We start from the raw sequence: 24,627 nt of genomic DNA, 5'->3' as shown, positions 1-24,627 counted from the left end.
TCACTGCCCGATCCCCTTTCCCTAACCACGCCCTAATCACGCGCATTGCAAAGGGAGGTGTGTCACTCTAATTACTTTCCCTGTGCAACAAGTGATACTGGAACTAAATTATGAAAATAAAACAATAATAATAATAAAATATTATATAATAAACCATATACAGTATATAAAATAATTGAAATATTACTTTTTTTAATAGTGCCAAAATTAAAGTGCATTAAGTAATTTGCGCTAACTACTTGTAGAACAGGCGCTGTTCTGAAGATGGACTGAGGTGTTGTTCTCAAGTTCGCCTCTAGAGGGCGTGGACGTTTTTTAAATAATAAAAAGGTTAAATTGAAACCGAAAGTAAACAGAGCATCAGAACGGCAATGTTACAGAGCAGTTGGGTTTTATAAGCTCAAGTGTGCGTCCATGAGAGCAGTGAGCCATTTTTCAGTTTTTTTATAGAGGATAAATCTCCTTGTTAATGAGTGTGGGCATTTTCTGTTAACTTTATAAGTCTATCTAGTTTGTTGGAGCGTTTTACAATGCTAGATTTAGCCTGTTGCTATAATGCAGAATCATGAATATGATTGTATTTGGTTTATTTATTATATTGCTTGTTTTCTCTTTTTCTTTATTCTGTTGTAGAACCACACATACATTCACGCATGAATGCATAAAACCGCAGAGATGTTTATAGAGAAGAGTTGCTGTATATTTTCCTGAAATTAAAGAAGAAAAGAAGATAAAAGTCACCATCTGAGCTGTCATTCTTGGGGATCATACATTTGCACTTGACCCATGCTTACTCTGCGATTACCAACATACGGAACCCAATATAATATACTCAAGTCTTCAAGACAGGCACCAATGTACTGCTTTGTACATATTCCATTGGCCACTCGGTCTAATGAGTTAATATTTCACCTCTTTGCAACAGTGAACCAAATAATTAAAATTCTTACCTCTCTTGGTCTCTGAGCGGCTGGAACAAAACTTGCATCTTAAACCGCGAATGGACATTTCTCTCAGTCGCTGTTTGCAAAACGTTCCTGTACTTTCCCCTGCGACGTCTTCTTCTACTGGCTAAATGTAATGCGATATTATAGTTCCAATATTATTTTGATATATTTTACAAGACATATACATTTATATTGTGCCTTTTAACTATTGTGGATCTGGATCTAAAACCTTTGTGTTCTTCTGAAAAAAAAAAAAAATCCCAAGTGTAATTTACACAACTGTTAAAATAAAAATTTATTAAATTGACGCTCCAGTGTTATCTTGAAATTTCACGTTTTTTAAAGTTCAAAAAGATGTCTTTTGAGCACATCACGTCTTACAGTAATGGTTTGACTTTAGCTTGAAAATATGAATGAGTTTTGTGAAATGTGTAAGGAATAAACAACTTTTGTAAGTTGAATATAAATACATCATAATTGATTTGTTTCTGAAAACTGATCATGTGCAAGAAAGAAATGAGACTTATTTGAGCACTTGTGTTGGTCTCACTTTTCTTTTTGCTGAGACAATGAAAAGACTAAACTGAGACCTTATTGAGCAACAAGAGACAGAACCATGCATACAAATTACCAAGAGAGAGCTGAGAAAGTAAAGAGAACAAATTGAGACATACTTGAGAACGCTGAAATACGTCTAATCTTTCTCTTAACTGAGATCTGGAGGAGAGACAGTTGTGAGAGAATTTTGAGATCTCAGACAGTGCTCACTGTGAGACTTATTTCTCAGGAGAAACATTCGAGACGAGTGAGAAAGCCTGTTTTGTCTCAAACAGGTCTCATTCATGTCTAGGAGACGTAAATGAGACAGAAAGGAGATCTCATCTTCAATTTTGCTTTGCTATGGGTTACATTATACGTATACAAAAGTATACTTTATAAAGCAAACTTTAAGTTTACTACTTTTTACTAAGGTTGTTGCCTTAAAAAGTGAAATGACACTACATTTGTAATAATTCATCAATCTAGTGTGCACAAATGTGCATTCTTAGGTTTGGGAAAGTTTATTTTCTTTAGAAAGAATTGATTATACTTTTTGACTGCAAGCGTGTTGAAGAACATTAAAACGCTGCAAGAGTAAATACTCAGAAAGTTCATTTTCACACAACTAAAGCATTTTTTCTTTTCAAACAAAGCAACTGTGTGCAGAAAGCAAATAACGTGTGAGAAACTTCCCATTTTATAATGAAATGAAAAGTCAGAGATTGGTTTTATTAGAGAGAAACATCACATAATGCAGGCTTGAATCTCTGGAACTTCTCTGAAGCGTTTAGTAAGCGCACACTGACGGGAAAGGGGGCGGCGGGTCCCGCCTGTGACACTCCCGCCGCGTCTGTGTGGAAGACGTTGACCCGGAAGCAGCTAGCTGTGGCGCGGAGCCAACCAGCGGCTGTCATCCGCCTTCCTCCTGCCGTCTTCTCGGCTGTCTCCGGACAACAGCGGCTCCTTCAGTCCACCCTCTCCTCCTCTCCGTGCCCTGCTGCCGGGACTCGGCGGTCCGCAGGCGCGAACAGCAGCGGACCTGATCCACGCTCTCCCGGGGGATTCGGAGGCGCGCGCTCGTGGTTCATTCAGAGAAGCCGACTGGAGAGGTGAGATGCTGCCCGGGAATGACAGTCTGCGGCGCCGCAGCCGCGGATGACCCGCCTACTGCTGCCTCCTCCAGCGGTTATCTTTGTTATCCAGGCGGGGATTTGATGGAGTCGTGGGGGGCGATGGGAGCGCGCGTACACGTCCAGGCCCTTCAGACTGATCCGTCTCAGTGACTGCAGACCGCTCACCCTCAGAAACGGCTGTAATTACGAGCAGCGGTTGCTGGCTGTGCGTCATTGTTGCGCATATGACGGCGCTCTTTGCGCCAGAGCCCGCTCCAGCGCCGGTTCCCCCCTTTATGTTCTGACCCAAAGCTGCTTGGAGGTCGCTTCAGAGGCGGAGGACACTCACGCCGTCTGTGCGGTGGCTCACGGCGCGGGAGCGGCGTGCCTGCCGGAGGTGCGAGGGGCTCGTGACGCGCGCGCGGCAGCGGAGCTTTCCCTGCAGACTCACAATGGAGACGTCGATTCTCCATCAGGTTCCGTCAAATAAAATAAAAAAAATGTAGAGAAGTAGAAATTTTAATTACACATTTGACTTAAAAACACTGTTGTAGCCTTACTTACATTTACAGCCCCACTCTGATCAGTCTTTAAATCGTGATTATTTTCCTTAATCAAAAAACCTGTGTCATTTCTAGGACATGGTTTCTGCAGAGAGGCAGGAGTTCATTAGAAATTCACCTCTGAGTTGTGGGTAGTGCCACAAATGATTATTTTGTTAGTCAACTAATCGCCGGTTATTTCTTTTCCGATTAGTCGACTAATCGGGTCATGGACAAACTGGATGCAAACCAAACATCTTAAATATCATTATCTTTAACTAAATACAACTAGATATATGTAGCATTACCTGCGATAATTCTAGTGTGAATGTTGTAAGCTGAATTTGACTGCTGAAGATGCTAGTGACAATAGCTGAAAATGCTGAAGTTGGTACCTGAAAACGCTGAAACTAATAGCTAAAAACGCTGAAGTTGATAGCTAAGAACGCTGAAGCTGAAAGCTAAAAATGCTGAAACTGATAGCTAAAAACACTGAAGCTGAAAATGCTGAAGTTGATAGCTAAGAATTATAGATGAAAATGATGAAGTTGGTAGCTGAAAAGGCTTAGATCATAGATAAAATCGCTGAAGCTGATAGCTGAAAACACAGAGGTTGATAGCTAAAAACACTGAGGCTGATAGCTGAAAACGGTGAATCTGATAGCTAAAAATGCTGAAGTTTATAGCTAAGGATGATAGATGAAAACGCTGAAGTTGATAGCTTAAAATGTTGAAGCTCATAGCTTAAAACGCTGAAGCCGATGGCTAAAAACACTGAAGTTGATAGCTGAAAACGCTGAAGCTGACAGCTGAAAACATTGAAGTTGATAGCTGAAAACGGTGAAGTTGATATCTTAAAACGTTGAAGCTCATAGCTTAAAACGCTGAAGCCGATGGCTAAAAACACTGAAGTTGATAACTGAAAACGCTGAAGCTGATAGCTGAAAACACTGAAGTTGATAGCTGAAAACGCTGAAGATGATAGATGATGAAGCTGATAGCTGAAAACACAGAAGTTTGATAGCTGAAAACGCTGAAGTTGATAGCTGAAAACGCTGAAGCTGACAGCTGAAAACATTGAAGTTGATAGCTGAAAACGGTGAAGTTGATATCTTAAAACGTTGAAGCTCATAGCTTAAAACGCTGAAGCCGATGGCTAAAAACACTGAAGTTGATAGCTGAAAACGCTGAAGCTGGCAGCTGAAAACATTGAAGTTGATAGCTGAAAACGCTGAAGTTGATAGCTAAGAATTATAGCTGAAAATGATGAAGTTGGTAGCTGAAAACGCTGAAGATGATAGATAAAAATGCTGAAGCTGGTAGCTGAAAACACAGAAGTTGATAGCTGAAAACACTGAAGTTGATAGCTAAAAATGGTGAATCTGATAGCTAAAAATGCTGAAGTTGATAGCTGAAAACGCTGAAGTTGATAGCTGAAAATGCTGAAGTTGATAGCTAAGGATGATAGCTTAAAACGCTGAAGTTGATGGCTTAAAACGTTGAAGCTCATAGCTAAAAATGCTGAAGTTGATGGCTAAAAACGCTGAAGCTGATAGTCAGCTAAAATATTTATTTGTTCAATGCCTAATTAGCTTGAAAAACTGAAAAAAGCCAAAGTTATCCAAAATAGTTAGCATGCAGCTGAAATATTAGCTAAACTCCAAATTTCCTAAAAAAAAACTTTCATAAATGCCAAAATGGTCCAAAAGCTAGCAGAATGCCACAATAACTTTCAACTGTACTACACTGACTCCATATAATATAAAGTAACGACTAATCGACTGTTAAATTAGTCGTCGACTCTTAATTATCAATGAGTCGTCGATTATTCGATTTATGTATTGTGATTTATTACATGATTTTTTTTACTATCGCGAAATCATCGATATCGTGAGCAATGCATTGTGTATCGTGAGGTATCCAGTGATTCCCATCCCTAATCACAAATATAATCTGCGTTTTTCTTTTGCTCCCGATTCACAACTATTTTAATAAAGAAATACTCAGAAATGCAGTTATAGCCTAACCAATGGGAAAGATGCCACAAAAACAGGGCAGAGCTAAGCAAAAACTTTCACCTCCTCACTTGCCCTCTAATTTTAGAATTAATATTTGTATTAAAATTGACAAATTGATTAAGAAATCATCAAATTGAGCGTTTTCAAGTATTGCAACAATTAACAAAACGAATATTTTTAAATGAAATCTTGAGCCCCTCAATTTACATATTTTGCACATATTTTATGTATTTTTGATCCTTTCAGCTGCCATGACCAACCCATATAAAATGTTTCAGCTCCACCAATACACAAGAACATGTTTAACACCCTAATTTAATGGATCTGGGACTTTAAATGTCCACTGTCACATATGGAGTAACAAAACAGCAGTTTTGGACTCGTTATTTGATTCCCCACTCTACACTCTGCTCCACCAAACAATTGATGCATCTTTTGCGGATTAATTTCTCTATAAATTCATAAGAAAAACTCAAACTATTAATTTTCCCGTAATGTTTTCCTCAAACATGCTAGTGGGCTTTCTTTATTTAAGAAAAAAAGCAAACGGTAATGCTTTACAATGATCTGTAAAGAAAAATATTTGTCTGCTCTTCACACTATTATCTTTTTTGTCTTCCCGCAGAATAAATTTGAATGATCTTATTATTATTTTTATGCTTCTTCACAGTCAAACTTCCCACCTCGGCCTGCCAGCAGCTTTGCTAAATCAATTCCAGTTGCTGCAGAATCACTTTCTGCTAATCAGGTTCTAACATCCACAGCGTGAGCCGAACATTTTGACCCCGCTCTGCTGCTTGACCTGATTGCACAGTCGTCTCGGAAAAATCTGAGGTTTGCAGCTGCAGAGAAAGTGAAATCTGGGACGGCTAAGGTCAACCTAAAAAAGGTGATCATGTGACACATTTCTTCCAAAGAGTCTTGTGTCGGCTCATGGTAAACTAGGACACTTTCGTGCACTCGGATGACTGACAGCTTTGGTTTGTGTGGAGTAAAAAGTACACTCTTTGGCTGACTTTGTGCCATGCTCGCTCTTTTTTTTTCTGTGTGTGATCAGGTTTGAAAAGCCAGTGTCATGACTGGAGCTGAGACCGAGGATGATATCCCGCTAGCCGAAAGAAAGACCGTCACCGATTTCTGCTATCTACTGGACAAATCCAAGCAACTCTTCAATGGGCTGAGGTCAGTTTGAACCCGTGAATTCACCCGCAGCAGCTTGACATTCAGGAAGGAGCGTCCAAAAAGTTGTCTTCAAAATGTTTATTTGAAATAAAAGTGATTTGAATCAAAGCAGGAAAAACTTGAAGCTTTCCACAAAGAACAACAAGCTAGTATGGCGAACGAGTGATCGGATTACACCAAATTCTTAAGAGAAATAAATGTTTTTAGTAATCTTTTTCTGTTTTCTTCATTCATTTTCTCCCAAATGTTCAATCTCATCATGTAAACTTCTCTTTTACTTTAGTTTCATTAGTTTAGCTTAAACTTTCTCTGTTCTTTTACAAATTTTTCTTTTGCCTCATTGACTATTAAAGGTAAATAGATTTAAAAAGTATATTTTTCTTTGTCAATTATTTAAAAAAAGTGGAACATCTTCCTAAATTTCCTGTTTTTTTGTAGCTGAGGCAACTTTTTCTACCACACATATAATAAAATCCTTAAAAATCTATGCTGTTTTTTCAGTTTTGATGATGATGGCCTATACATATTGAAAAACCTTAAATTTAATGTAGCTGGAAATGAAAATATCTAATCAAATAATTAGAAAAATGACTCTTTTTGGGGGTTTTTTCACAAATGTGAAACTTTTGACGACTCTGTTCATTTTATGGACTCATGCTTTTGCATGAATCACTGCATCAGTGCTCTGTGGCGTGGAGGCGTTCAGCTTGTGGCTCTGTGGAAGTGTAATGGAAGCCCAGGTTGCTTTGACAGCTGCCTTCAGGTCATCTTCATTGTTGGATCTCTTATCTTCCTCTTAACAACTGATCATAGATTTTCTATTAGGTTCAGGTCAGGTGGGCCATCAAACACAGAAACCTCATGGTGACTGAATTTGTTTTTGTTACCTTAGAGAGTAGGTTTCTTTATACCTGGAAAATAAAATCAGCATCTTCATAGAGCTTATCAGACCTCTACATTGACTGTGGACTTAAGAAAAAAAACGTCATTCTATTATCCTTCAGTATTTTAATTTTATGTTAGTTAATTTTAAGACAGCAATGTTGGACTCTAAGGGTTTTGTTATTTTAGTTTGGACTTGGTAGTCTTAGTTTGCAGGCTTTGTTTATTTGTTTTCTTTAGGTAGTTTTGGTTAGGGGAGAGCTGCTGACTCCGGTCTACATGTCTGGATCAGCAGTCTCCATGACTTATTTCATGTTTGTTCGAGGAGCCACAATGGAGAGATAAGAGACACATGTGGATCTGGAGCTGCAGGTTGCAGACCCCTGACATAGGTCAATATTAGAGATTGTCCTTACACGTATGAGTGTGAGTGATTGTTCATCTCTGTGTGGCCCTGAGATGGACTCTAAAACCCTCCATGGTGAACTCAACCATAGCTGAGATAGGCTCCAGCAACCTTGTCACCCCAAAAGGGATTAACGAGGTTTGGAATATTTCCAGACCGGAAAACACGGTCCTGTACATTTCACATGTTTCTCTCTCAAACACACCTGACTTAGTCTCAATCATTTTCTCTACACAGAGCTGTCCAAACAGAATCAAAAACTCAACACTGTTGAAGTTTTCAAACTACAGATCTCCTCTGTGGGTTTTTTGGTCATCCAGGCCCCCGTAGAAGGACGTAGACAGAAGCACATGTGTGTCTTGCAGTTCCCTTAAGGCTCGTACGGCCACCTTGTAAATGGAACGTATACCATTGTCGTTTGTGTGGTAAATGTATCGGCAAGTATTTGTCAGGACAATGCAGGTTATACACACTTACAGGAATCAGAAAATTTCATGTGGGCCGTCTGCCCGACCATTTTCACCCACAGATACTCCATACCCACCTGTAAGGGCAGTTATGACTAAGGCTTCAACCAATTTCATTCTGAAAATTACAACATAAAAAACTGCCAAAAAGGATGGAACATTGGCTGTTTTAATCAGAAGAACGTGTATTTTAATATTGAGTAGTGGGTAAAGGCCAAAAAACGTTTAAAATTAACTTCATGTTTCTGAGTGGGCTCCACTGTCTGAGTCGCTGTTGTGGAGAACGCCTCCTCTGGTGTTTTTACAGTGATTTTCACAGGAGCTGAGAGCGAGTGTATACTGCTAACAGACGGCCATATGGAGAAGCAGGAGCTTCCTGCTGAGCTGGCGAGCCTGTCATCTGATGGTCACTAAGCAGCAGAGCCCTCGCAAAATTACAGGGCTTTAGATCAGCGAGAGATTGGGAGAAAGCGATACTTCCTGGTATTCATCTATATGTGGAGGTAATATGCCACAGAAAGCAGATGAAGACGGTCCTCCCTGTCTGTCATTCGCTTCTTGTTTATCACTAAGAACAGACAGCAGAGCGGCGGACACGGAAGAGAAGATTAAGCAGACTTCACGGGTGGATACCTGGGCTTTCATTTGCAGTAAAAAGTGCTGACAGTTGGTACAAGCAGTCCATTTTCCACCTGATCAGTACGGGGCACTTTCAGCCTCTGCCAGGAGCCTGCACAGATTCATTAAGACAGAAACCGAGATGAAAATTCAACCAGTTTGTTTTATTAAATCAAATGATGGTGACAGAGATTTGGATTTTAAAAGCAGGTTTTTGGAATTGTTTTTTGCAAAGCTCTTTCATGATGCGTTAACGAACCCTGATTTACAAACACACTGCAAAAATTGAATCTTAAGAATGTAAATTTCTTATTTTCTGTCTTGCAAAAAAATAAATCTTATCAATAAAGTTTTTCACTAGTGCTGCCACAAACGATTATTTTAATAGTCGAATAATCACCGATTATTTTTTCCGATTAATTGGGTCATGGGCTAACTGGATGTAAAGCCTTAACCATCATAAGCTTTAAGCTAGCTAAAAACTAGATATATAGCATTACCTGTGATAATATTGTGAATGCTGTAAGCTGAATTTGACCACTGAAGATGCTAGTGCTGATAGCTGAAGATGCTGAAATTTATAGCTAAAAACACTAAAGCTGATAACTGAAAACGCTAAAGCTGATAGGCACCTAAAATATTAGCTAAATGCTAAATTAGCTTAGAGCTAAAAACAAACAAAAAAAACATTAGGTCAGCTTAAACGGCTAGCATGTAGCTGAAAAAATAGCTAAACTTCAGAATAGCATAAAAAACTGAAAAATCTAAATTAGCCAAAATAGCTAGCATGTAGCTGAAATATTAGCTAAGCTGCAAGATAGCCTAAAAAAAGAAGAAAAAAAAAACTAAATTGACCAAAAATAGCTAGCATGTAGCTGAACTATTAGCTAAACTCCAGAATAGCCTAAAAATATAATAATAATAATAAAAATCTTAATAAATGCGAGAATAGGCCAAAAGCTAGCATAGTGCCAATATAACTTTCAACTTTACTACACTCTGACTCCATATAATATAAAGTAATGACTAATCGACTTTTAAATTAGTCGTTGACTCTTTTAATAGTCGATTAGTCGACTAATCATGGCAGCCCAATTTTTCACTAGCAAAATTTGCTTAATTTAAGAAAGATGTCCTAGTGACTCCAGTTGTTTTCTTAAAAAATAATAATTATTACCCCTTTTTGTCTTTTATTTTTTGCTTATTCAAACAAATTTTAACTTCTTTCTAGGATGATTTCTTTGCAGTGCAGTTCTGTCTCCTCGGCAAACATTTTTAGTTTTTTTTTTTCTTTTTTTTACTGTGAGGAGGTTTTGAGACTGCAGGTAGTGTCAGACGTTTCCTCCTCCCTGCAAGCTCCCAGTCTGTTCACACGAAGAGAGGCTTTCCGTTCCACTGTGAGAGGAAATTCACTCCAGCCTGCCAAAGATTCACCTGAAAGTCTTTGATCAAAAATCAACTCCACTGAGCCAGTTTTCTACAGTTGGATTTTTCTTATTAGATCTAAAAATAAAGTAATTCATAAACGCTTTATTGTCTTTGTACCATAACAAAAGTGTGTAAGGATTGAGAAAAATAAACTTTTGATCATAATAAATGTCTTATTACAGCAGAAGAGGCCATAAAACTTGATGGTGGGCTTACAAATAGATTTGAAGTACTTAAGACATTCTCAGATGAGCATAAATCCCATAAAAACCCAACTTTTTCTCCGCGTTGGTGGACGAGGGTGAAAAGAACTAGCAGATGGGAGAGTCACCAAGTGTGAAGAAAGTTTCATGGCATTGTTGCCTCCTTCAGCTTTGTCATCTTGTGCTGCGTTCAGTTTGATCCGCTTTCTACACCGCACAAACGTTTCATTTTACTGGTTGTTAACCATTTCAAACTGCAGGAACAGAGCTGTAGAGTGTAACTGGAATACAGATTCAAGATAACGTGTGCATAGTTGCAGCAAAGCAGCCCAGACCATAAACAGACCTCCTCCGTGCTGTTGTCCCTGGCGTCAGCTCTATGTCCCTGAAGCTGATGTGCTCATTTACTTTCAAGAGTTGTGTGTAATTACCTCGATTTATGCGTGCTTGATTCTTGATTTGTAACTCATACAAATATTTTGTGCATGAGTACAAAAATTATGAAATTCAAAAAAATACAAATACAAATGAATCGCTTTTTACACTCACACAAAATCACATTTACGCACAAATCTGATGTGAGACTCTTTTCACGTCTCCAAGATTAGTGTTTAAGTGATGCGTTTAAATGCTGCCAGAATGCTCGGTCATCAGAGTTTTCTTATCAGCCACTTTGAACTTATTGTGAATAATACCTGGTAAAAACTCGATATTTTCTCACTTTCTTAAACAGATATGCTTTGATAATTAATATTAAAGAGTCTAAATATGTGTTTTGAAAACACTCAACACAAGTTTCCGTATTCTTTCGCCGTGGAACTCTTCGGCGAGCTGGCGGCGTGAGGTCCTCCTCGACCCCTACAGAACAGAGAGAGTCGCCCGTTTCTCTTCCTGGGCGTGGAGAAGGAGCTCGCTATCTTCTCCAGCTATAAGGGGAGCCTCTGGTCATACGCAAGATGGCACCAGAATCAATCTCTACCCGGAAGTGTACATTAACAAAACTTTTTGAAACCCTTTCAAAAATTATATTTTAATAACTTTTCAGAACTATCAGCTTTTAAGCTGTTAAATGTAAATCAATTGTGACTGAATAGCAGTTTAGTAAAAAAGATGAGCTTCAAATGGGACAAAGAATGTTAATTGTTTTATTTCTTTCAAGTCAACCTTGTACTCTCTTATGAAATGATTATTTTAATAGTCCACTAATCACAGATTATTTTTTTCTCATTAATCAAGCGCAAACTGGATATAAAACATGCATTTTAACCATCATTAGCTTTAAACTAACTAAAAATAAGGAATGAAGATGATGGTTTATTAAACTTTTGATGAATTAAGCAGCTTCTGTCCTTCATTAGTTTCTGGTATTAAAACAAGATCAAAGTAGAAAAGTTGCATTACCTGTGATCATGCTAGTGTGAATGCATTTTGCTAAAAGTAGTCCCTATAGATGCTGAAGTTTTTGCTGAAAATGGTGACCCAATTTACTTTAACTGCTTTAAAGTAAATACAAAAGCTATTTCCAAAATGTTCCATTTGCTAAAAGACTGGAAATTTAGTTTAAGAAGTATGAAGAACCGCTGATGTTTACCTAAATTTCTAAAAAATTCATAGTAAAATTGCTTAAAAATCCCTAATACACGCCAATTTTGCAAAAAATATTTACTGTGTTGCTTGAATTGGAGCTAAACCCTTAATTTGCCCAAAAAACCTTAGTAATGTCCAATTGGCCAAAAAAGCTAGCTCGTTGCTTAAATACTAGCTAAACTCCAAAATAGCTTCAAATTAATCAAAAACGTTAGCATGTTGCTAAAATAGAAGATAAACTCCAAATTAACCTAAAAAACCAAGTAGATAACAAATTAGCCAAATACGTTAGCATGTTGCTAAAATATTAGCGAAACTCAAATTTTTTTGAAAATTACTATAAATATTAAAATATAGCTCGTGAATATATGCAAAGGTTTGTTGCTAATCTACTTTCTCTAAAGTAAATTTCTAAAATTATGAAATTTGAAGACTCTCATTCATTTCCTATGGGGCATATTTCGTTCAATATTTCAAAAAGGTTATGAATACCAAAAATACAAGCAGTAATGTCCTGAACGAGCTGAACATTTTGATACCAAGATGGGTAAAAGTGTGATTGAGTTTTTACGAGCTGAAAAACGTACGAAAGAAGCAGGAGAATCACTATAGTTATGATATGTGCAGCTGTGGTCGCAGGCTGATGGAGAGTTTCATCTTTACCATAACTATCTCTGATTTTCCTTCCAATCTCTTTACTCTCATCCTTCAAACAATTAGTGAAAAAGAGAATTCTCTCAAAAATATTCTTTTTTTTTAGGTTGATATGCTAAAAATTCCATTTTGATGCATCTACTAATAATTCTGCGTGGTCGACTGAGTTTGTGTTAGTCATCCCGCCCATAACTGAGTCACTCACAGCTGGACTTCATCCTCACCTCAAAGCAGCTAGAACATGAGAATTAACATTCCCTCTGCATGTAATATCTCCAAAGTCTTGCTTTAGTTTAAATCATCAACATTCATGCATTTGAATCCAAAGAATCCTGGAAAACCGTCCCTCTTGTCCGTGTTTCCTGTGGCTGTTAATCAGATTCTTTGAACAGCTTTAGTGAAGGAACTAAAATACAAATAAATTCACATTTTGACTCTTGAATTAGAGATAAATGTTAAACAAACGAGTTTATTAGGGAGATCCTATTACATCAGATGTAATTGCTTATGTGTATATTATATGTTCAGGAATAAATGTTTTTAGTTCAGATTGATGTTTTGAAAGAAAGCTGAGTGATTTTTCAGATCATGCTCTGAGATAATCTGTTTTTTCCTTTTCTTATGTGAAGTAAACTCAAATGTGTAAAATTCATGAGTTAATATTGCATTTTGTAAGTAAAGATTGATTATATTTAATGTTCTTTGAAAACCAGGTTCTAGTATTTACACCCGATAAAGATCAATTAAAAAAATTAACAAGTTTTGTACATTAATTTAAAGTTTGCGCAGTTTTTTGTTAAAACGTTTGTCTTGACAATGACAGAATTTGATTTCAGTGCTTTCTGAAACAGTTTTTTTTAAGTGCCTTTTTCTTTCCTCGGCTGCTCTTGTCTCACAGGGACCTCCCTCAGTATGGACACAAGCAGTGGCAGTCCTACTTTGGAAGGACCTTCGACGTCTACACAAAGCTGTGGAAGTTCCAGCAGCAACACAGGTTGTTACCATGTCATACAGTTTGAACAACACCAAAAAATAGGATTTACACTCAGTGGACACATTATTAGGTACACCCAGTAGTACCGGGTTGGACCCACTTTTGCCTTCAGAACTGTCTTCAAACATTCCTCAGAGAGTTTGGTCCATATTGACATGACCGCATCACACAGTTACTGCAGATTTATCGGCTGAACATCCATGGTGCCAAAGGTTCCACCACTTTCCAAAGGTTCTTTTGGGTTCTGGTGACTGTGGAGGTCATTAGGCTCTAGTGAACTCATTGTCATGTTCAAGAAACCAGCCTGTAGATCACGTGTCAAAGTCAAGGCCCGGGGGCCGGATCCGGCCCTCCGGATGATTCTATCCGGCCCTCAAGAATTTTTTTTTTTCATTGTTATTAATGGTTGTCTTGATGTCCGATGTTATCTATTTTTTATTTCTAACTTGTATAATTTTGGCAAAATATAATTTTATGGAGAGTAAAATCTTGAAAGTTATTTATGGTTTAAGTTGATTTATTCTGGAATAAAATTCCTGCATTTTTATTAATCATAATTATGTTAAAAAGTTATAGTTTTAAAGTTTTAAAAAAAATGGCATGCTGCTAGCTTTTTTGAATATTTTGGCATTTACTAAGATTTTTTTAGGCTGTTTTTGAGTTTAGCTGATATTTCAGCTACATGCTAGCTGTTTTGCTAATTTAGGCTTTTAAATAAAGTGTTTTTAGACTACTTTGAAGTTATCTATTCTTTGAGCTACATGCTAGCTGTTTTGGCTAATTTAGGCTTTTTCTCAGTTTTTTAGGCTAACTTGAAGTTTAGCTATTTTTCAGCTACATGCTAGCTGTTTTGCTAATTTAGGCTTTTAAATAAAGTTTTTTTCGGCTACTTGAAGTTAGCTATTCTTTGAGCTAAATGCTAGCTGTTTTGCTAATTTAGGCTTTTAAATAAAGTTTTTTTAGGCTACTTTGAAGTTAGCTATTCTTTGAGCTACATGCTAGCTGTTTTGCTATTTTAGGTTTTTAAATAAAGTTTTTTTAGGCTACTTTGAAGTTAGCTATTCTTTGAGCTACATGCTAGCTGTTTTGCTATTTTAGGCTTTTAAATAAAGTTTTTTTAGGCTACTTTGAAGTTAGCTATTCTTTGAGCTACATGCTAGCTGTTTTGGGCTAATTAAGACTTTTTTAGGTTGTTTTTGAGTTTAGCTATTTTTTCAGCTGCATGCTAGCTGTTTTTGTTGTTTTTTAGGCTATGTTAGCATTTAGCTAATATTTTATCCGGCTATCAGTTTCAGCTACCAGCACTAGCATCTTCAGCGGCACTAGCATTATCGCAGCTAATGCTATCTATTTAGTTCATAATATGTTAAAAGGTTATGGTTTTAAAGTTTTAGACCGTTCATTAAATGTTTATCTTGTTCAGCCTGCGACCTAAGGTGTTTTTTGGATTTTGGGCCCTTGTGTGATTGAGTTTGACCTGTAGTCTCTGAAATACTTAACTAGTCTGTCTGACACCAACAACTATCCCACATTCAGAGTCACTTCAGTCATGTTTCTTCCTTATTCTGATGCTGAGTTTGAACAGCTGCAGATCATCTTAACCATGTCTACATGTTTCTGCCATGTGATTGGCTGCTTAGAAATGTACATTAGTTACAATAATTTACATGAATTAATCGGCTGGTGAGTGTATCTTAATCACGTAGATTTCTAGACTGGGATGTGATTCATGTCAGAAAACTTGAAACCATGTTTCAATAATTTGACCTTTTAAACCGTTTTTATTTAACTGCTCTGGTTGCTGCAGTGCAGGGAAAGGAATCTAAACTGTCAAATGATAATAAAAATGTCTGACTCATTCAGTCAGAGACATTTGCTCAGAAAAGATGCAAAAATAGAAGTGCTGCAAGTTAAACAAGCAGCAGAGCTTAGTTTTTATTCAGCTGATGACTTACAGGTTTTTCACTTCCATACGTCTCAGTCTGAAAAAAAACCATTTAGTTTCATTTCTAACATGCAGAAGAAATCATTTAAATGTTGCAGTTTTGATCATGTCATGAATTATTAGATTGTTTTGAGGATCTGATCTTTAGCAGGAGGGTTCTGGGTCTCAGTTTTTGGAGTCCAGTCTACTGATCAGGGTTAGGGGGTTAACCAGGGGGAAAAATTATCTTTAAAAATGAGATTTTCAGAGATTTTTCAGCCTAAAGTAGCTAAAAGAAACTCACAATTCTGGGTCACAAGGCTCATATTACCTATAAACCCCATCTAAAGGGCAATTTTTACATTATTTACAAATGTCTCTACATAAAATGAATCAGAGGAAAACTTTCACCACCATCAGGAGAGGAGCTGAGCAGCTTTTTTTCTGTAAATCTCTTAAAACTAAATTAGCTTTTATTCTGAAAGTGCAACTGTGACATAAAAAAACATTTTATTTTAATATATATATACAAAAGAGCAGGATTAAAAAAATCATCTTTAAAGTTATTCCTCAAACTGTCTGAATCGATTTCTATAGTTTTTCTTTAACAAATATGCAGATTTTTATGTTTTTTTTTTAATGTCAAATCACATAAAACTTCCATGTAAATACTGATGCTCCAAGAAGTGAGTGAATGTTTTTCACTGTGTGAGACACTTTATCTAAAATCTGTTTGAAATTAGACAAAACTGTTACATCTATAAGGAAAAAAAATAGGATGACACATTAAGGCCTCAGTGATTTCACTGCAAAAAATGTTGCTTTAAATACAGAAAAACTATAGAAAACACAACGATTGATAAAAATAACCTTAACTTTAGTTTATCCCTGAACTTGGAAGATTTTTTTGTCCAACAGAAAAACATGAAAAGACCAAAAATCAGATTCCTTTGGAGACAGTCTTATACTGAAGTGAGCTGAGAGTCAAAAACATTATGTTGATTAATTATTACTTCATGATTTAAATTGAAACTTGAATTTATGTTGTTTTCTATACAAGTTGTTTCAAAACTGCAGATGTGAACTGGGTAACTTTAATGAACAAAATGACAAATATTTTTGTTAAAAATGACATAAAAAACTCTATTTAGGCCCCAAAAATTAGCAATTGCTTTAAAAGAAAATTGATTATTAGGTCATTTATCTAGTACATGGGTCTGCAACCTGTGACTTTATGTTGGCTCTTTAGCTTTAATAAACAATGCTAACAATTAAATAAAGTTATTTAGGTTTTGTCATTTCTGCTTAGATTTTTATCATGTCAAACTACCAACCAAAACAAGTTTGATTTACTTTCAGAAAATCTGTAGAAATGTTCTTTAAATGTGTGTTTTTAATTTACAATTAGTCAAAAAAAGTCTCCAAACGTTGTTTTATTTTGGTAAATTACAACAAATTGGTTAAACTTTTGAACAAATTCCTTCAGGAATCTAAAGAACTGTCTCTGAAGAACTTTAACACATCAAAAACACAAATAAACCGAAGAAAAATAGAAATGTAAACGTAAAAAGCTAAAATCTTTTGTTATGTTTAAAAAGTTACAACAAATTTTTACATTTTTGTTCATTTCAATTCTTAAAATTTAATAAAAGATTAATTTAAAATAAAGAAAACAGCAATAAAACACCAGTAAGTCCAGTTTACTCAGATGCTGTCTGATTCATCATACCTGACTCTATCTTCCTCTAACATGGAAGTCTAAACTCCATTAAAACACTAAGTCCTCTCTTAGGATCATTCTGCTGAATGACCAGGCTGAAACTTTAAACCACGTTAGCTGATTTTACTTAGAACACATTAAAATGTTAATTTTTGTGGCAACATTTGTTTGGTTATGTCTGTTGAATTTGAGGCTTGTAGAGTCTGGAACATGCTTACCCTCGTGTCCTTCTTTTCTTTTTGACAGGCAGGTCCTGGATAACAGGTACGGCTTGAAGAGATGGCAGATCGGAGAAGTCGCGTCCAAAATTGGACAGCTGTACTACCATTACTAGTAAGTCGAGATGTCCTGCTCTAGTGATTCCAGTGGGACTGATTTGAAAGCAGATATTAGACCCTTTAATGGACTGTTCACCTTTTCCCTGATGACAGTTGCATCAGAATCTGGCATTAATTCATCCATCGACCAATAAAATACTGCAAAAAAATGAATCTTAAGAAAGGAAAAGGACTCTAGTTTTACGAAAAAATGTCTTATTTTCTGTCTTATAAGAAAATTAATCATTTTTTATTAGCCAAATAATCTTAGTTAGAGAAAATATCCTTAGTGAGAAGAATGTTTTTCTTAAAGTAATCATTGTTGCCTGATAAAAAATATATATATCTGCCAATTGGGTAAGAATTTAGACTTAAGGAGCTTGATTTTACAGTAAATGAAGGAAGGTTTGGCTCTGTAGTCGCATGTTGCTCTTTTATTGCTCCATTGACGCTCTTCAGCTTTGAAGAGAAATGCTAACAAATTGAGTAATTAATAGGTTTTATTTTTTGTTATTTTGTTTTAGGTAATTAAGTCACTTATGTTTAGATTTTACGTGTCTAACTGCTGTTCAGAGACAATTAAATAAAATTTACATGCGCAAATTTTTTTTTGACTATTTTGGCATTTATTAAGATTTTTAGGCTATTTTGGAGTTTAGCTAATATTTCAGCTACATCCTAGCTGTTTTGGATAATTTAAGTTTTTTGTTTGTAGTTTTTTAGGGTAATTTGGCATTTAGCTCATATTTTAGCCGGCTATCAGCCTCAGCGTTTTCAGTTATCAGCTTCAGCATTTTTAGCTATCACTTTCAGGATCTTCAGCTGTCAAAAGTGAAATCAGTTAAAATTCTTTATAAAGTAAAATATAAGTCTGCTATAATTCACTTATTTTAACTATTTAAAAACCAAATTTGTTTTTTGAAAATGGTCTCAAGCATAAAGTGTATTTTTCCAAACCAGTGATGGAGCTTTGTGGCTCTCACTGGATCAAATGGCTCTTTTAGTGTTTTTTAGTCTCATCCTATCCTTCTTTCTTTATGTTTCACTTCAACTGAACTCTTCATCATCTCTAAAAGTGGCCTGGAAAGAAATAACTCTCCCGGCTGTCTAAAGTTCTTCAAACTGCTACTCACTCATCAGTCATTTTAGTTCCTTGAATATTTTCTACATTCGAGTTTTTAGAGAAAGTATCATGACGGCAAACGGTTTCCTTCACTGCCACAACGATGATGAGAACGCTTCTGTCATCCTGACAGTCTTCGCACCTCAGAGACCAGTTACCTGAATGAGGCGTTTTCCTTCTACTCCGCCATCCGCCAGCGCTCCTACTACTTCCAGGTCAACAAGGAGGACAGGTGAGTCCACAGCAGGCGTCACTTAAACTCAAGGGAATGTGTAATTGTAAGGCGTTCATGTTGACTCTATGCTGTCAGCGTTAGAGTTACAGGCTTTTGTTTGTTTATTTTTGCTCTTTTTTTTGAGCAGGCCTGAGCTGGTGGTGAAGAAACTTCGATATTACGCGCGCTACATCGTTGTGTGCTTACTGCTTAACAAGATGGACTTGGTCAAAGTGTTGGTGAAGGTATGGAACAAACTTATGTCGTTTTCTAGGACATAGTTTCTGCAGAATGGCAGGAATTCATTAGAAATTCACCTCTGATTTGTGGACTGCTGATGCAAAGCAACCCCGCCCCTCTCTTCCCCTCCCCATTGCAGAGCAGAGAAGGAAGCTTGTGGCCCTCCCAGCATATTTTTTAAGTCACAAATCTTTTTCTTCTGCTCCTGATTTACAAAAATTTGAATAAAGAAATACTCAGAAATGCAAATTTAAGCTTAATGTTCTTAATAAATGTCCTCCATAATCAGAACATTATGCAGCTGCAACCATTCTGTTATATTTTACTGACCTTTTTGAGATAATCTGGCAAATTTTGAGACATTTTTACAATTATTTTATCCTTATTTGACCCTAAGAGAGTTTCTTCCGTCATAAATGAGAACACGTCTCTTCAGACTTTCTCTCAATAGGCTAAGACTGTTTTTTAATAGCTATTACAATTTATAGCATAAAATTTTGCATTTTTTTCCCCTAAATTTTGTTTTTTTTTAATTCGACTCATTGCCTTGATAGCCATAAAAACTTATACAGAATTTGCTTATGTTTATATTCATTCATAATTTCTTTTTTAAATTTGACATGAAATTCTAAATTACACCAAAGCCTTAGTCAGTGGAAGCGATTCTTAAATCCATAAATATGAATTAGAAAGGTTGTATTATCTGCGATGATGCTAGTGTGAATGCTTTTTGCTGAATGTGGTCGAAAATGGTGAAGAAATTTACCATAAAGAAGGAATTTACTGAAAATGCTAAAACTATAGAGCTAAAGCTTTTTCAAAATGCCAAAGGACTGTTGCAGAAAGTTGCAGAAAGTGCAAAAAGAATTTAAAGAATTTCTTGTAAAATTGCATAAATTGTGTAAAATTTTAAAATGCAAAAAAGGTATGAATACCAAAAGTACAAGCAGGAATGCTGAACATTTCTATGCCAGTAATACATAAGTTTCAAAGGTGCACAAAGAATGAGAAGAATTTCTTGAAAAATCCCAAAAATTGGGGGAAATTCCAAAAATCGTAATATGTATGAATATGGAAAGTGAATGTCCTGAATGTGCTGAACGTTTTGATACCAAATATTGCTTAGGTTTAAAAGTGCACAAAGAATTTATCAATTCTTTGAGGCTAAAAAAATCGCATCATTTGCGTAAAATTTTAAAAATGACAAAACATATAACATATGAATACCAAAAGTTCAACTTACTGAGTGTTTTGATAACAAGATTGTAAGAAGTTTTAAAAGTCCTTGAAAGACTTGAAGAATTCCCCATTCTTTATCAATGAGGCTAAAAACTGCATAAATTGCGTAAAATCTTAAAAAACGTAAAATATGCCAATACCGAAATTACAAGCAGTAATGTCCTGAACACAAGTTAACACACACAATGAACTTGTAGCTCCTAAAAGTTGGTTTACTGTTTTCCTGCAGGAGTTATCTGAGGAAATCGAGGATTACACTCAGCGATTCAACACAGAGGACCAGCTGGAGTGGAACCTGGTGCTGCAGGAGGTGGCAGCGTTCATAGAGGTAACCCGGCCCCGCAGAGACGCCGCCGCAGGAGGCTGAGGACCCAGAACCGCTCCTCACCGCTGCTTTGTGTGAAACAGGCGGATCCCACTGTGGTTCTGAACGACAACAACTCAGTGGTCGTCATCAGCCACCGGCTGCAGGAGGAGAGCGCTCCCCCACTGGAGCAAGGCATGGTTGTTGGTCAGCTGGTCCTCGCAGACGCGCTGATCATCGGGAACTGTAACAACCAGGTTGGTACCCTCTACTCCTGTTTGCAGTTATTTAAGGTTTAAGTTGATTTATTCTGGAGTCATATTCGTCCCTGTTTATTATTCAGAATTATGTTAAAGAGTTACGGCTTTAAAATGTTAAAAATTGGCATTATGCTAGCTTTATGGACTATTTTGGCATTTACTAAGATTTTTAGGCTATTTTGGAGTTAAGCTAATATTTCAGCTACATGCTAGCTGTTTCTGCTAATTTAGGTTTTTTAGGCTGTTTTGGAGTTTAGCTAATATTTCAGCTACATAGCTGTTTTACTAATTTACATTTTTTTCAGTTTTTTTAGGATATTTTGAAGTTTATCTATTTTTTTCAGCTACATGCTAGCTGTTTTGGCTAATTTAATTTTTTTTTTTATTTTTAGAATATTTTGAAGTCTATCTTTTTTTCAGCTACATGCTAGCTGTTTTGGCTAATTTAGTTTTTTTTAGGCTGTTTTGGAGTTTAGCTACTATTTCAGCTACATAGCTGTTTTACTAATTTACACTTTTTTCATGTTTTTTTTAGGATATTTTGAAGTTTATCTATTTTTTTTTTCAGCTACATGCTAGTTGTTTTGGCTAATTTAATTTTTTTTTCTATTTTTAGAATATTTTGAAGTTTATCTTTTTTCAGCTACACGCTAACTGTTTTGGCTAATTTAGGCTTTTTTCTGTTTGTTTTTTGTTTTTGTTTAGGTTTTTAGGCTGTTTTGGAGTTTAGCTAATATTTCAGCTACATGCTAACTGCTTTGGCTAACCAAAGTTTTTTTATTTTAGTTTTTTTGGGCTAATTTGGCTAATACTTTAGCTGGCTGTCCCTCTGATGGGATAAGTTAGAACTTTATCCATTCTTCTTGGTATCAGTGAAAAAAAGAATTTCATCCTAATTGATGTCACGTGTGCCAAATGTTTTTAAAAAAAGGGCAAATATACAGGAAAACTTTTAAAATATTGGCAGGGGGTTGCAGCAGCTGCAGTCCTACTTATTTGAGGAGCGTTTGGAGATTTATGCCTTGTTTCCACTGAGTGGTCCGTTTCCATTACAAAATGGACCTGTTAACCAGGACTGACTGGTCCCCCGTTGGTCGCAGGTCCATAGAGAATGGAATGGACACATGAGGGCGGAGCTTCTGTCGTCACACGATGTAACCCATTAATTGTCGGAAAGGTTTTACGACAACAGCAAGCGTCCGATCAGCGCTTTTCCCGATCCAAACCCAAAGTTTTGTCCTCTTTTCAGCTGTATTCTTCTTTAACCGCCACAATCTTTTGCAAAGAATAATACATTATTTACATACGGTGGAGTCCAGATGGACAGAACTAGCTTTCTTTCCCAGTTTATTCAGTCTGTTCTCTGTCGGGGATGCATTTTGTCATCTTTTGTTCCTCAGTCAGCAGGAAAGTTTTGATGTTTTCTTTCCGATTCCAGAAAGAATCTGAAAGATTTTTCCAGAAAAAAATTATTTTTGTCTGGAAAACATTTGGGATGTGTCAAAACAAAAGCATAAATTGTAGTAATTTATCTAAAAAAAAAAAAAAAAAAAAAATGGTAATATCAGAGATAACATGGGTGAGTCCAGTAAAAACTACCAGGGGGGACAAGTGTTGCAAAGCAATAATCATAAACACAGTATTATAACTGTATTTTTTACTTTAGGGATCGTTTTTTGAGAATATCTAACAAAATAGCAAAAGAAGAAAAAAAAAACATGTAAGTTATGATAGGTTTCCCTCCAGAAATCAGTTTTGTTGTTGTAACAGTTTTCGATCTTATCTTCTTCTGGTTTGGAGACCATAACATAACACTACAACATTTTGATTATCAGCTATAAATTGTGTTTTTGTGTGATTCTCAAATGAACTAGCAATTTCTCTCTTCCACTAACAACTCATTTCAATGTTGAACAGTTAAAGCTCAGCCTTTATTTACTTTTATCATAATATTTGTGCTCATAAACTCACTAAACTTGCATTTATTTTTATTCAAAGCTTGGTGATAAACACACACGATTGTATATAAATGTAACCGTACATTCTCCTTAATAATTGTTAGGATGCTCCATCTCAGTGTGTTTTCCTTGCTGCTGGTGTAGCGCCCTCTCCTGTTGCTGTCTCAAACTGCAGATATTTTCCTTCATAGGAGCTCTTCACTATCTATGAAAGCTCTCATGGGGTCAAACACCAGCTTAAATCCTCTGCAGGATCCTAGTTGAAGGCTGACATGAAGATGACAGCAGTTTGTCTTCCGTCTGTCTGTCTGTAGGTGAAGTTCAGTGAGCTGACCATCGATATGTTCCGCATGCTTCAAGCTCTGGAGAGGGAACCCGTCAACTTGGCTACACAGACCTCTAAACAGGGAACGCTGGTGAGTGTCGGATCCAGACTGTCTGTGAACAGGATCTTCACTGGTGTGACATGACAGAACTCTTTACCCCTAAGTCCATCCACACCTATATGACAATGCAAAGTAAAAATTAAAGTCACGGATTCCCTAAGATAGTAACATTTTTTAAGTAAATTTACTGCAAATTTTGAGTTTCTGTGGTTTAAAAATGTTAAAAACTGCAATTAAAACAAACATTAAGTTGAAATTCAAGAAACTATGAATTATTTTTTAATTCAGATTTGACAGTAAGTAAATTCTGCAAAAATAATGGATATTGGAAACGATCGGTTCTATAACATCAGAACAAATAATAATGCTTTAGATAAAAACACGATGGGATCATATGAGAAAAGTCACTGGTTAACATTTTATGTTGAAAGGACAATCGTGATTTCACTATAGCTGTTGGGCTTAATGTCTTTTTAAAATTTCTTGACCATTTTTTTTTTTTCTTTTTAGAAAAAAGGTGTTCATTCGACAGGAATGCACACATTGTGTTTCATTGTGTTTTTTGTTAAAACCTTCTACAGAAAACCTTTTAATTTGAAAAGATGACTAGAGAGGCTTGAACTGCAAATGTGTGAAAACAAATAAGACTGTTTTATAATTTTGTTGTTTCAACTGAAACTAAAAACAAAAAGTAACTGCAGCAGTCTGAAGTTTGAACTGAAAGCTGAAATTTAGGTTTGTAAGAGCGACAGCAGAGAAAAGTTAAAAAAAATGTATTTTTACACATCAAGAAAACAGGGGAACATGTAATAAAAAACACAACATTTAAAGTAAACGTAAAACTGGCACTAAGGTGATTTTTTTTAACCTCGAAGGTCACTCCTGATTCGTAACTTTTTGTTTGTTAATTTGGTCAAAGCAAAAATTGTCACGTGAAAAAAATACAGTTGTGTTTTTAATTTTATATTCATATATCTTTCATCTTTTCTTCCTTTACAGGAACCTAATGAGAAGCCAGCCAAAAGGGAAAATCCACACAAATATCTGCTTTATAAACCAACTTTTAGCCAGCTGTTTACTTTTCTGTCTGCCTCTTTTAAGGTCAGTATTACCAAATCATTTAAGTATTCTGAAAAACAACACTGTTGGAAAATGAAGGACATTTGCAGCTGTGAATTTGTCATCTTCTTCCAGTTCTGTTTTCCTGTGTGCTTTAGCCCTTTACTACTAACAGGCAGTAATATATTGTTTATGGTTTTCTTTTGTTTGGGTAAAAGTGTCCAGAAAATCATTGTTTGTTTTTAAATCATTGACTGTATATGAGAACTGGGCGAGGTAAGTGTGACATCACCCACAGAAAAT

General features: G+C 36.1%; 1 protein-coding gene across 3 annotated transcripts in view; it reads left to right on the top strand.

The window, feature by feature from the left end:
• Nucleotides 1–245: 245 nt before the first annotated feature.
• Nucleotides 246–24,627, top strand: part of scai (suppressor of cancer cell invasion) — a 34,316-nt gene continuing 9,934 nt past the window's right edge. The window contains exons 1-11 of one of the 3 annotated variants that reach the window (XM_036214481.1): nt 2,166–2,596; nt 5,830–6,048; nt 6,217–6,341; nt 13,485–13,580; nt 17,471–17,557; nt 18,798–18,896; nt 19,027–19,123; nt 20,587–20,685; nt 20,766–20,918; nt 23,194–23,295; nt 24,265–24,366. In XM_036214481.1, the coding sequence (XP_036070374.1) occupies nt 6,235–6,341; nt 13,485–13,580; nt 17,471–17,557; nt 18,798–18,896; nt 19,027–19,123; nt 20,587–20,685; nt 20,766–20,918; nt 23,194–23,295; nt 24,265–24,366 (942 nt within the window). In that variant the 5' untranslated portion in view covers nt 2,166–2,596; nt 5,830–6,048; nt 6,217–6,234. Of the gene's footprint in view, nt 424–2,165; nt 2,597–5,829; nt 6,049–6,216; nt 6,342–13,484; nt 13,581–17,470; nt 17,558–18,797; nt 18,897–19,026; nt 19,124–20,586; nt 20,686–20,765; nt 20,919–23,193; nt 23,296–24,264; nt 24,367–24,627 lie in introns of those variants that run through there. The other 2 variants (XM_024264798.2, XM_024264795.2) reach the window with 2 other exon arrangements.

The sequence above is a fragment of the Oryzias melastigma genome, linkage group LG12, assembly GCF_002922805.2.
Source record: "Oryzias melastigma strain HK-1 linkage group LG12, ASM292280v2, whole genome shotgun sequence".
NCBI lineage: Eukaryota > Metazoa > Chordata > Actinopteri > Beloniformes > Adrianichthyidae > Oryzias > Oryzias melastigma.
Note: the sequence above shows the minus strand (reverse complement) of the source record. Positions and strands in the feature narration are given on the sequence as shown.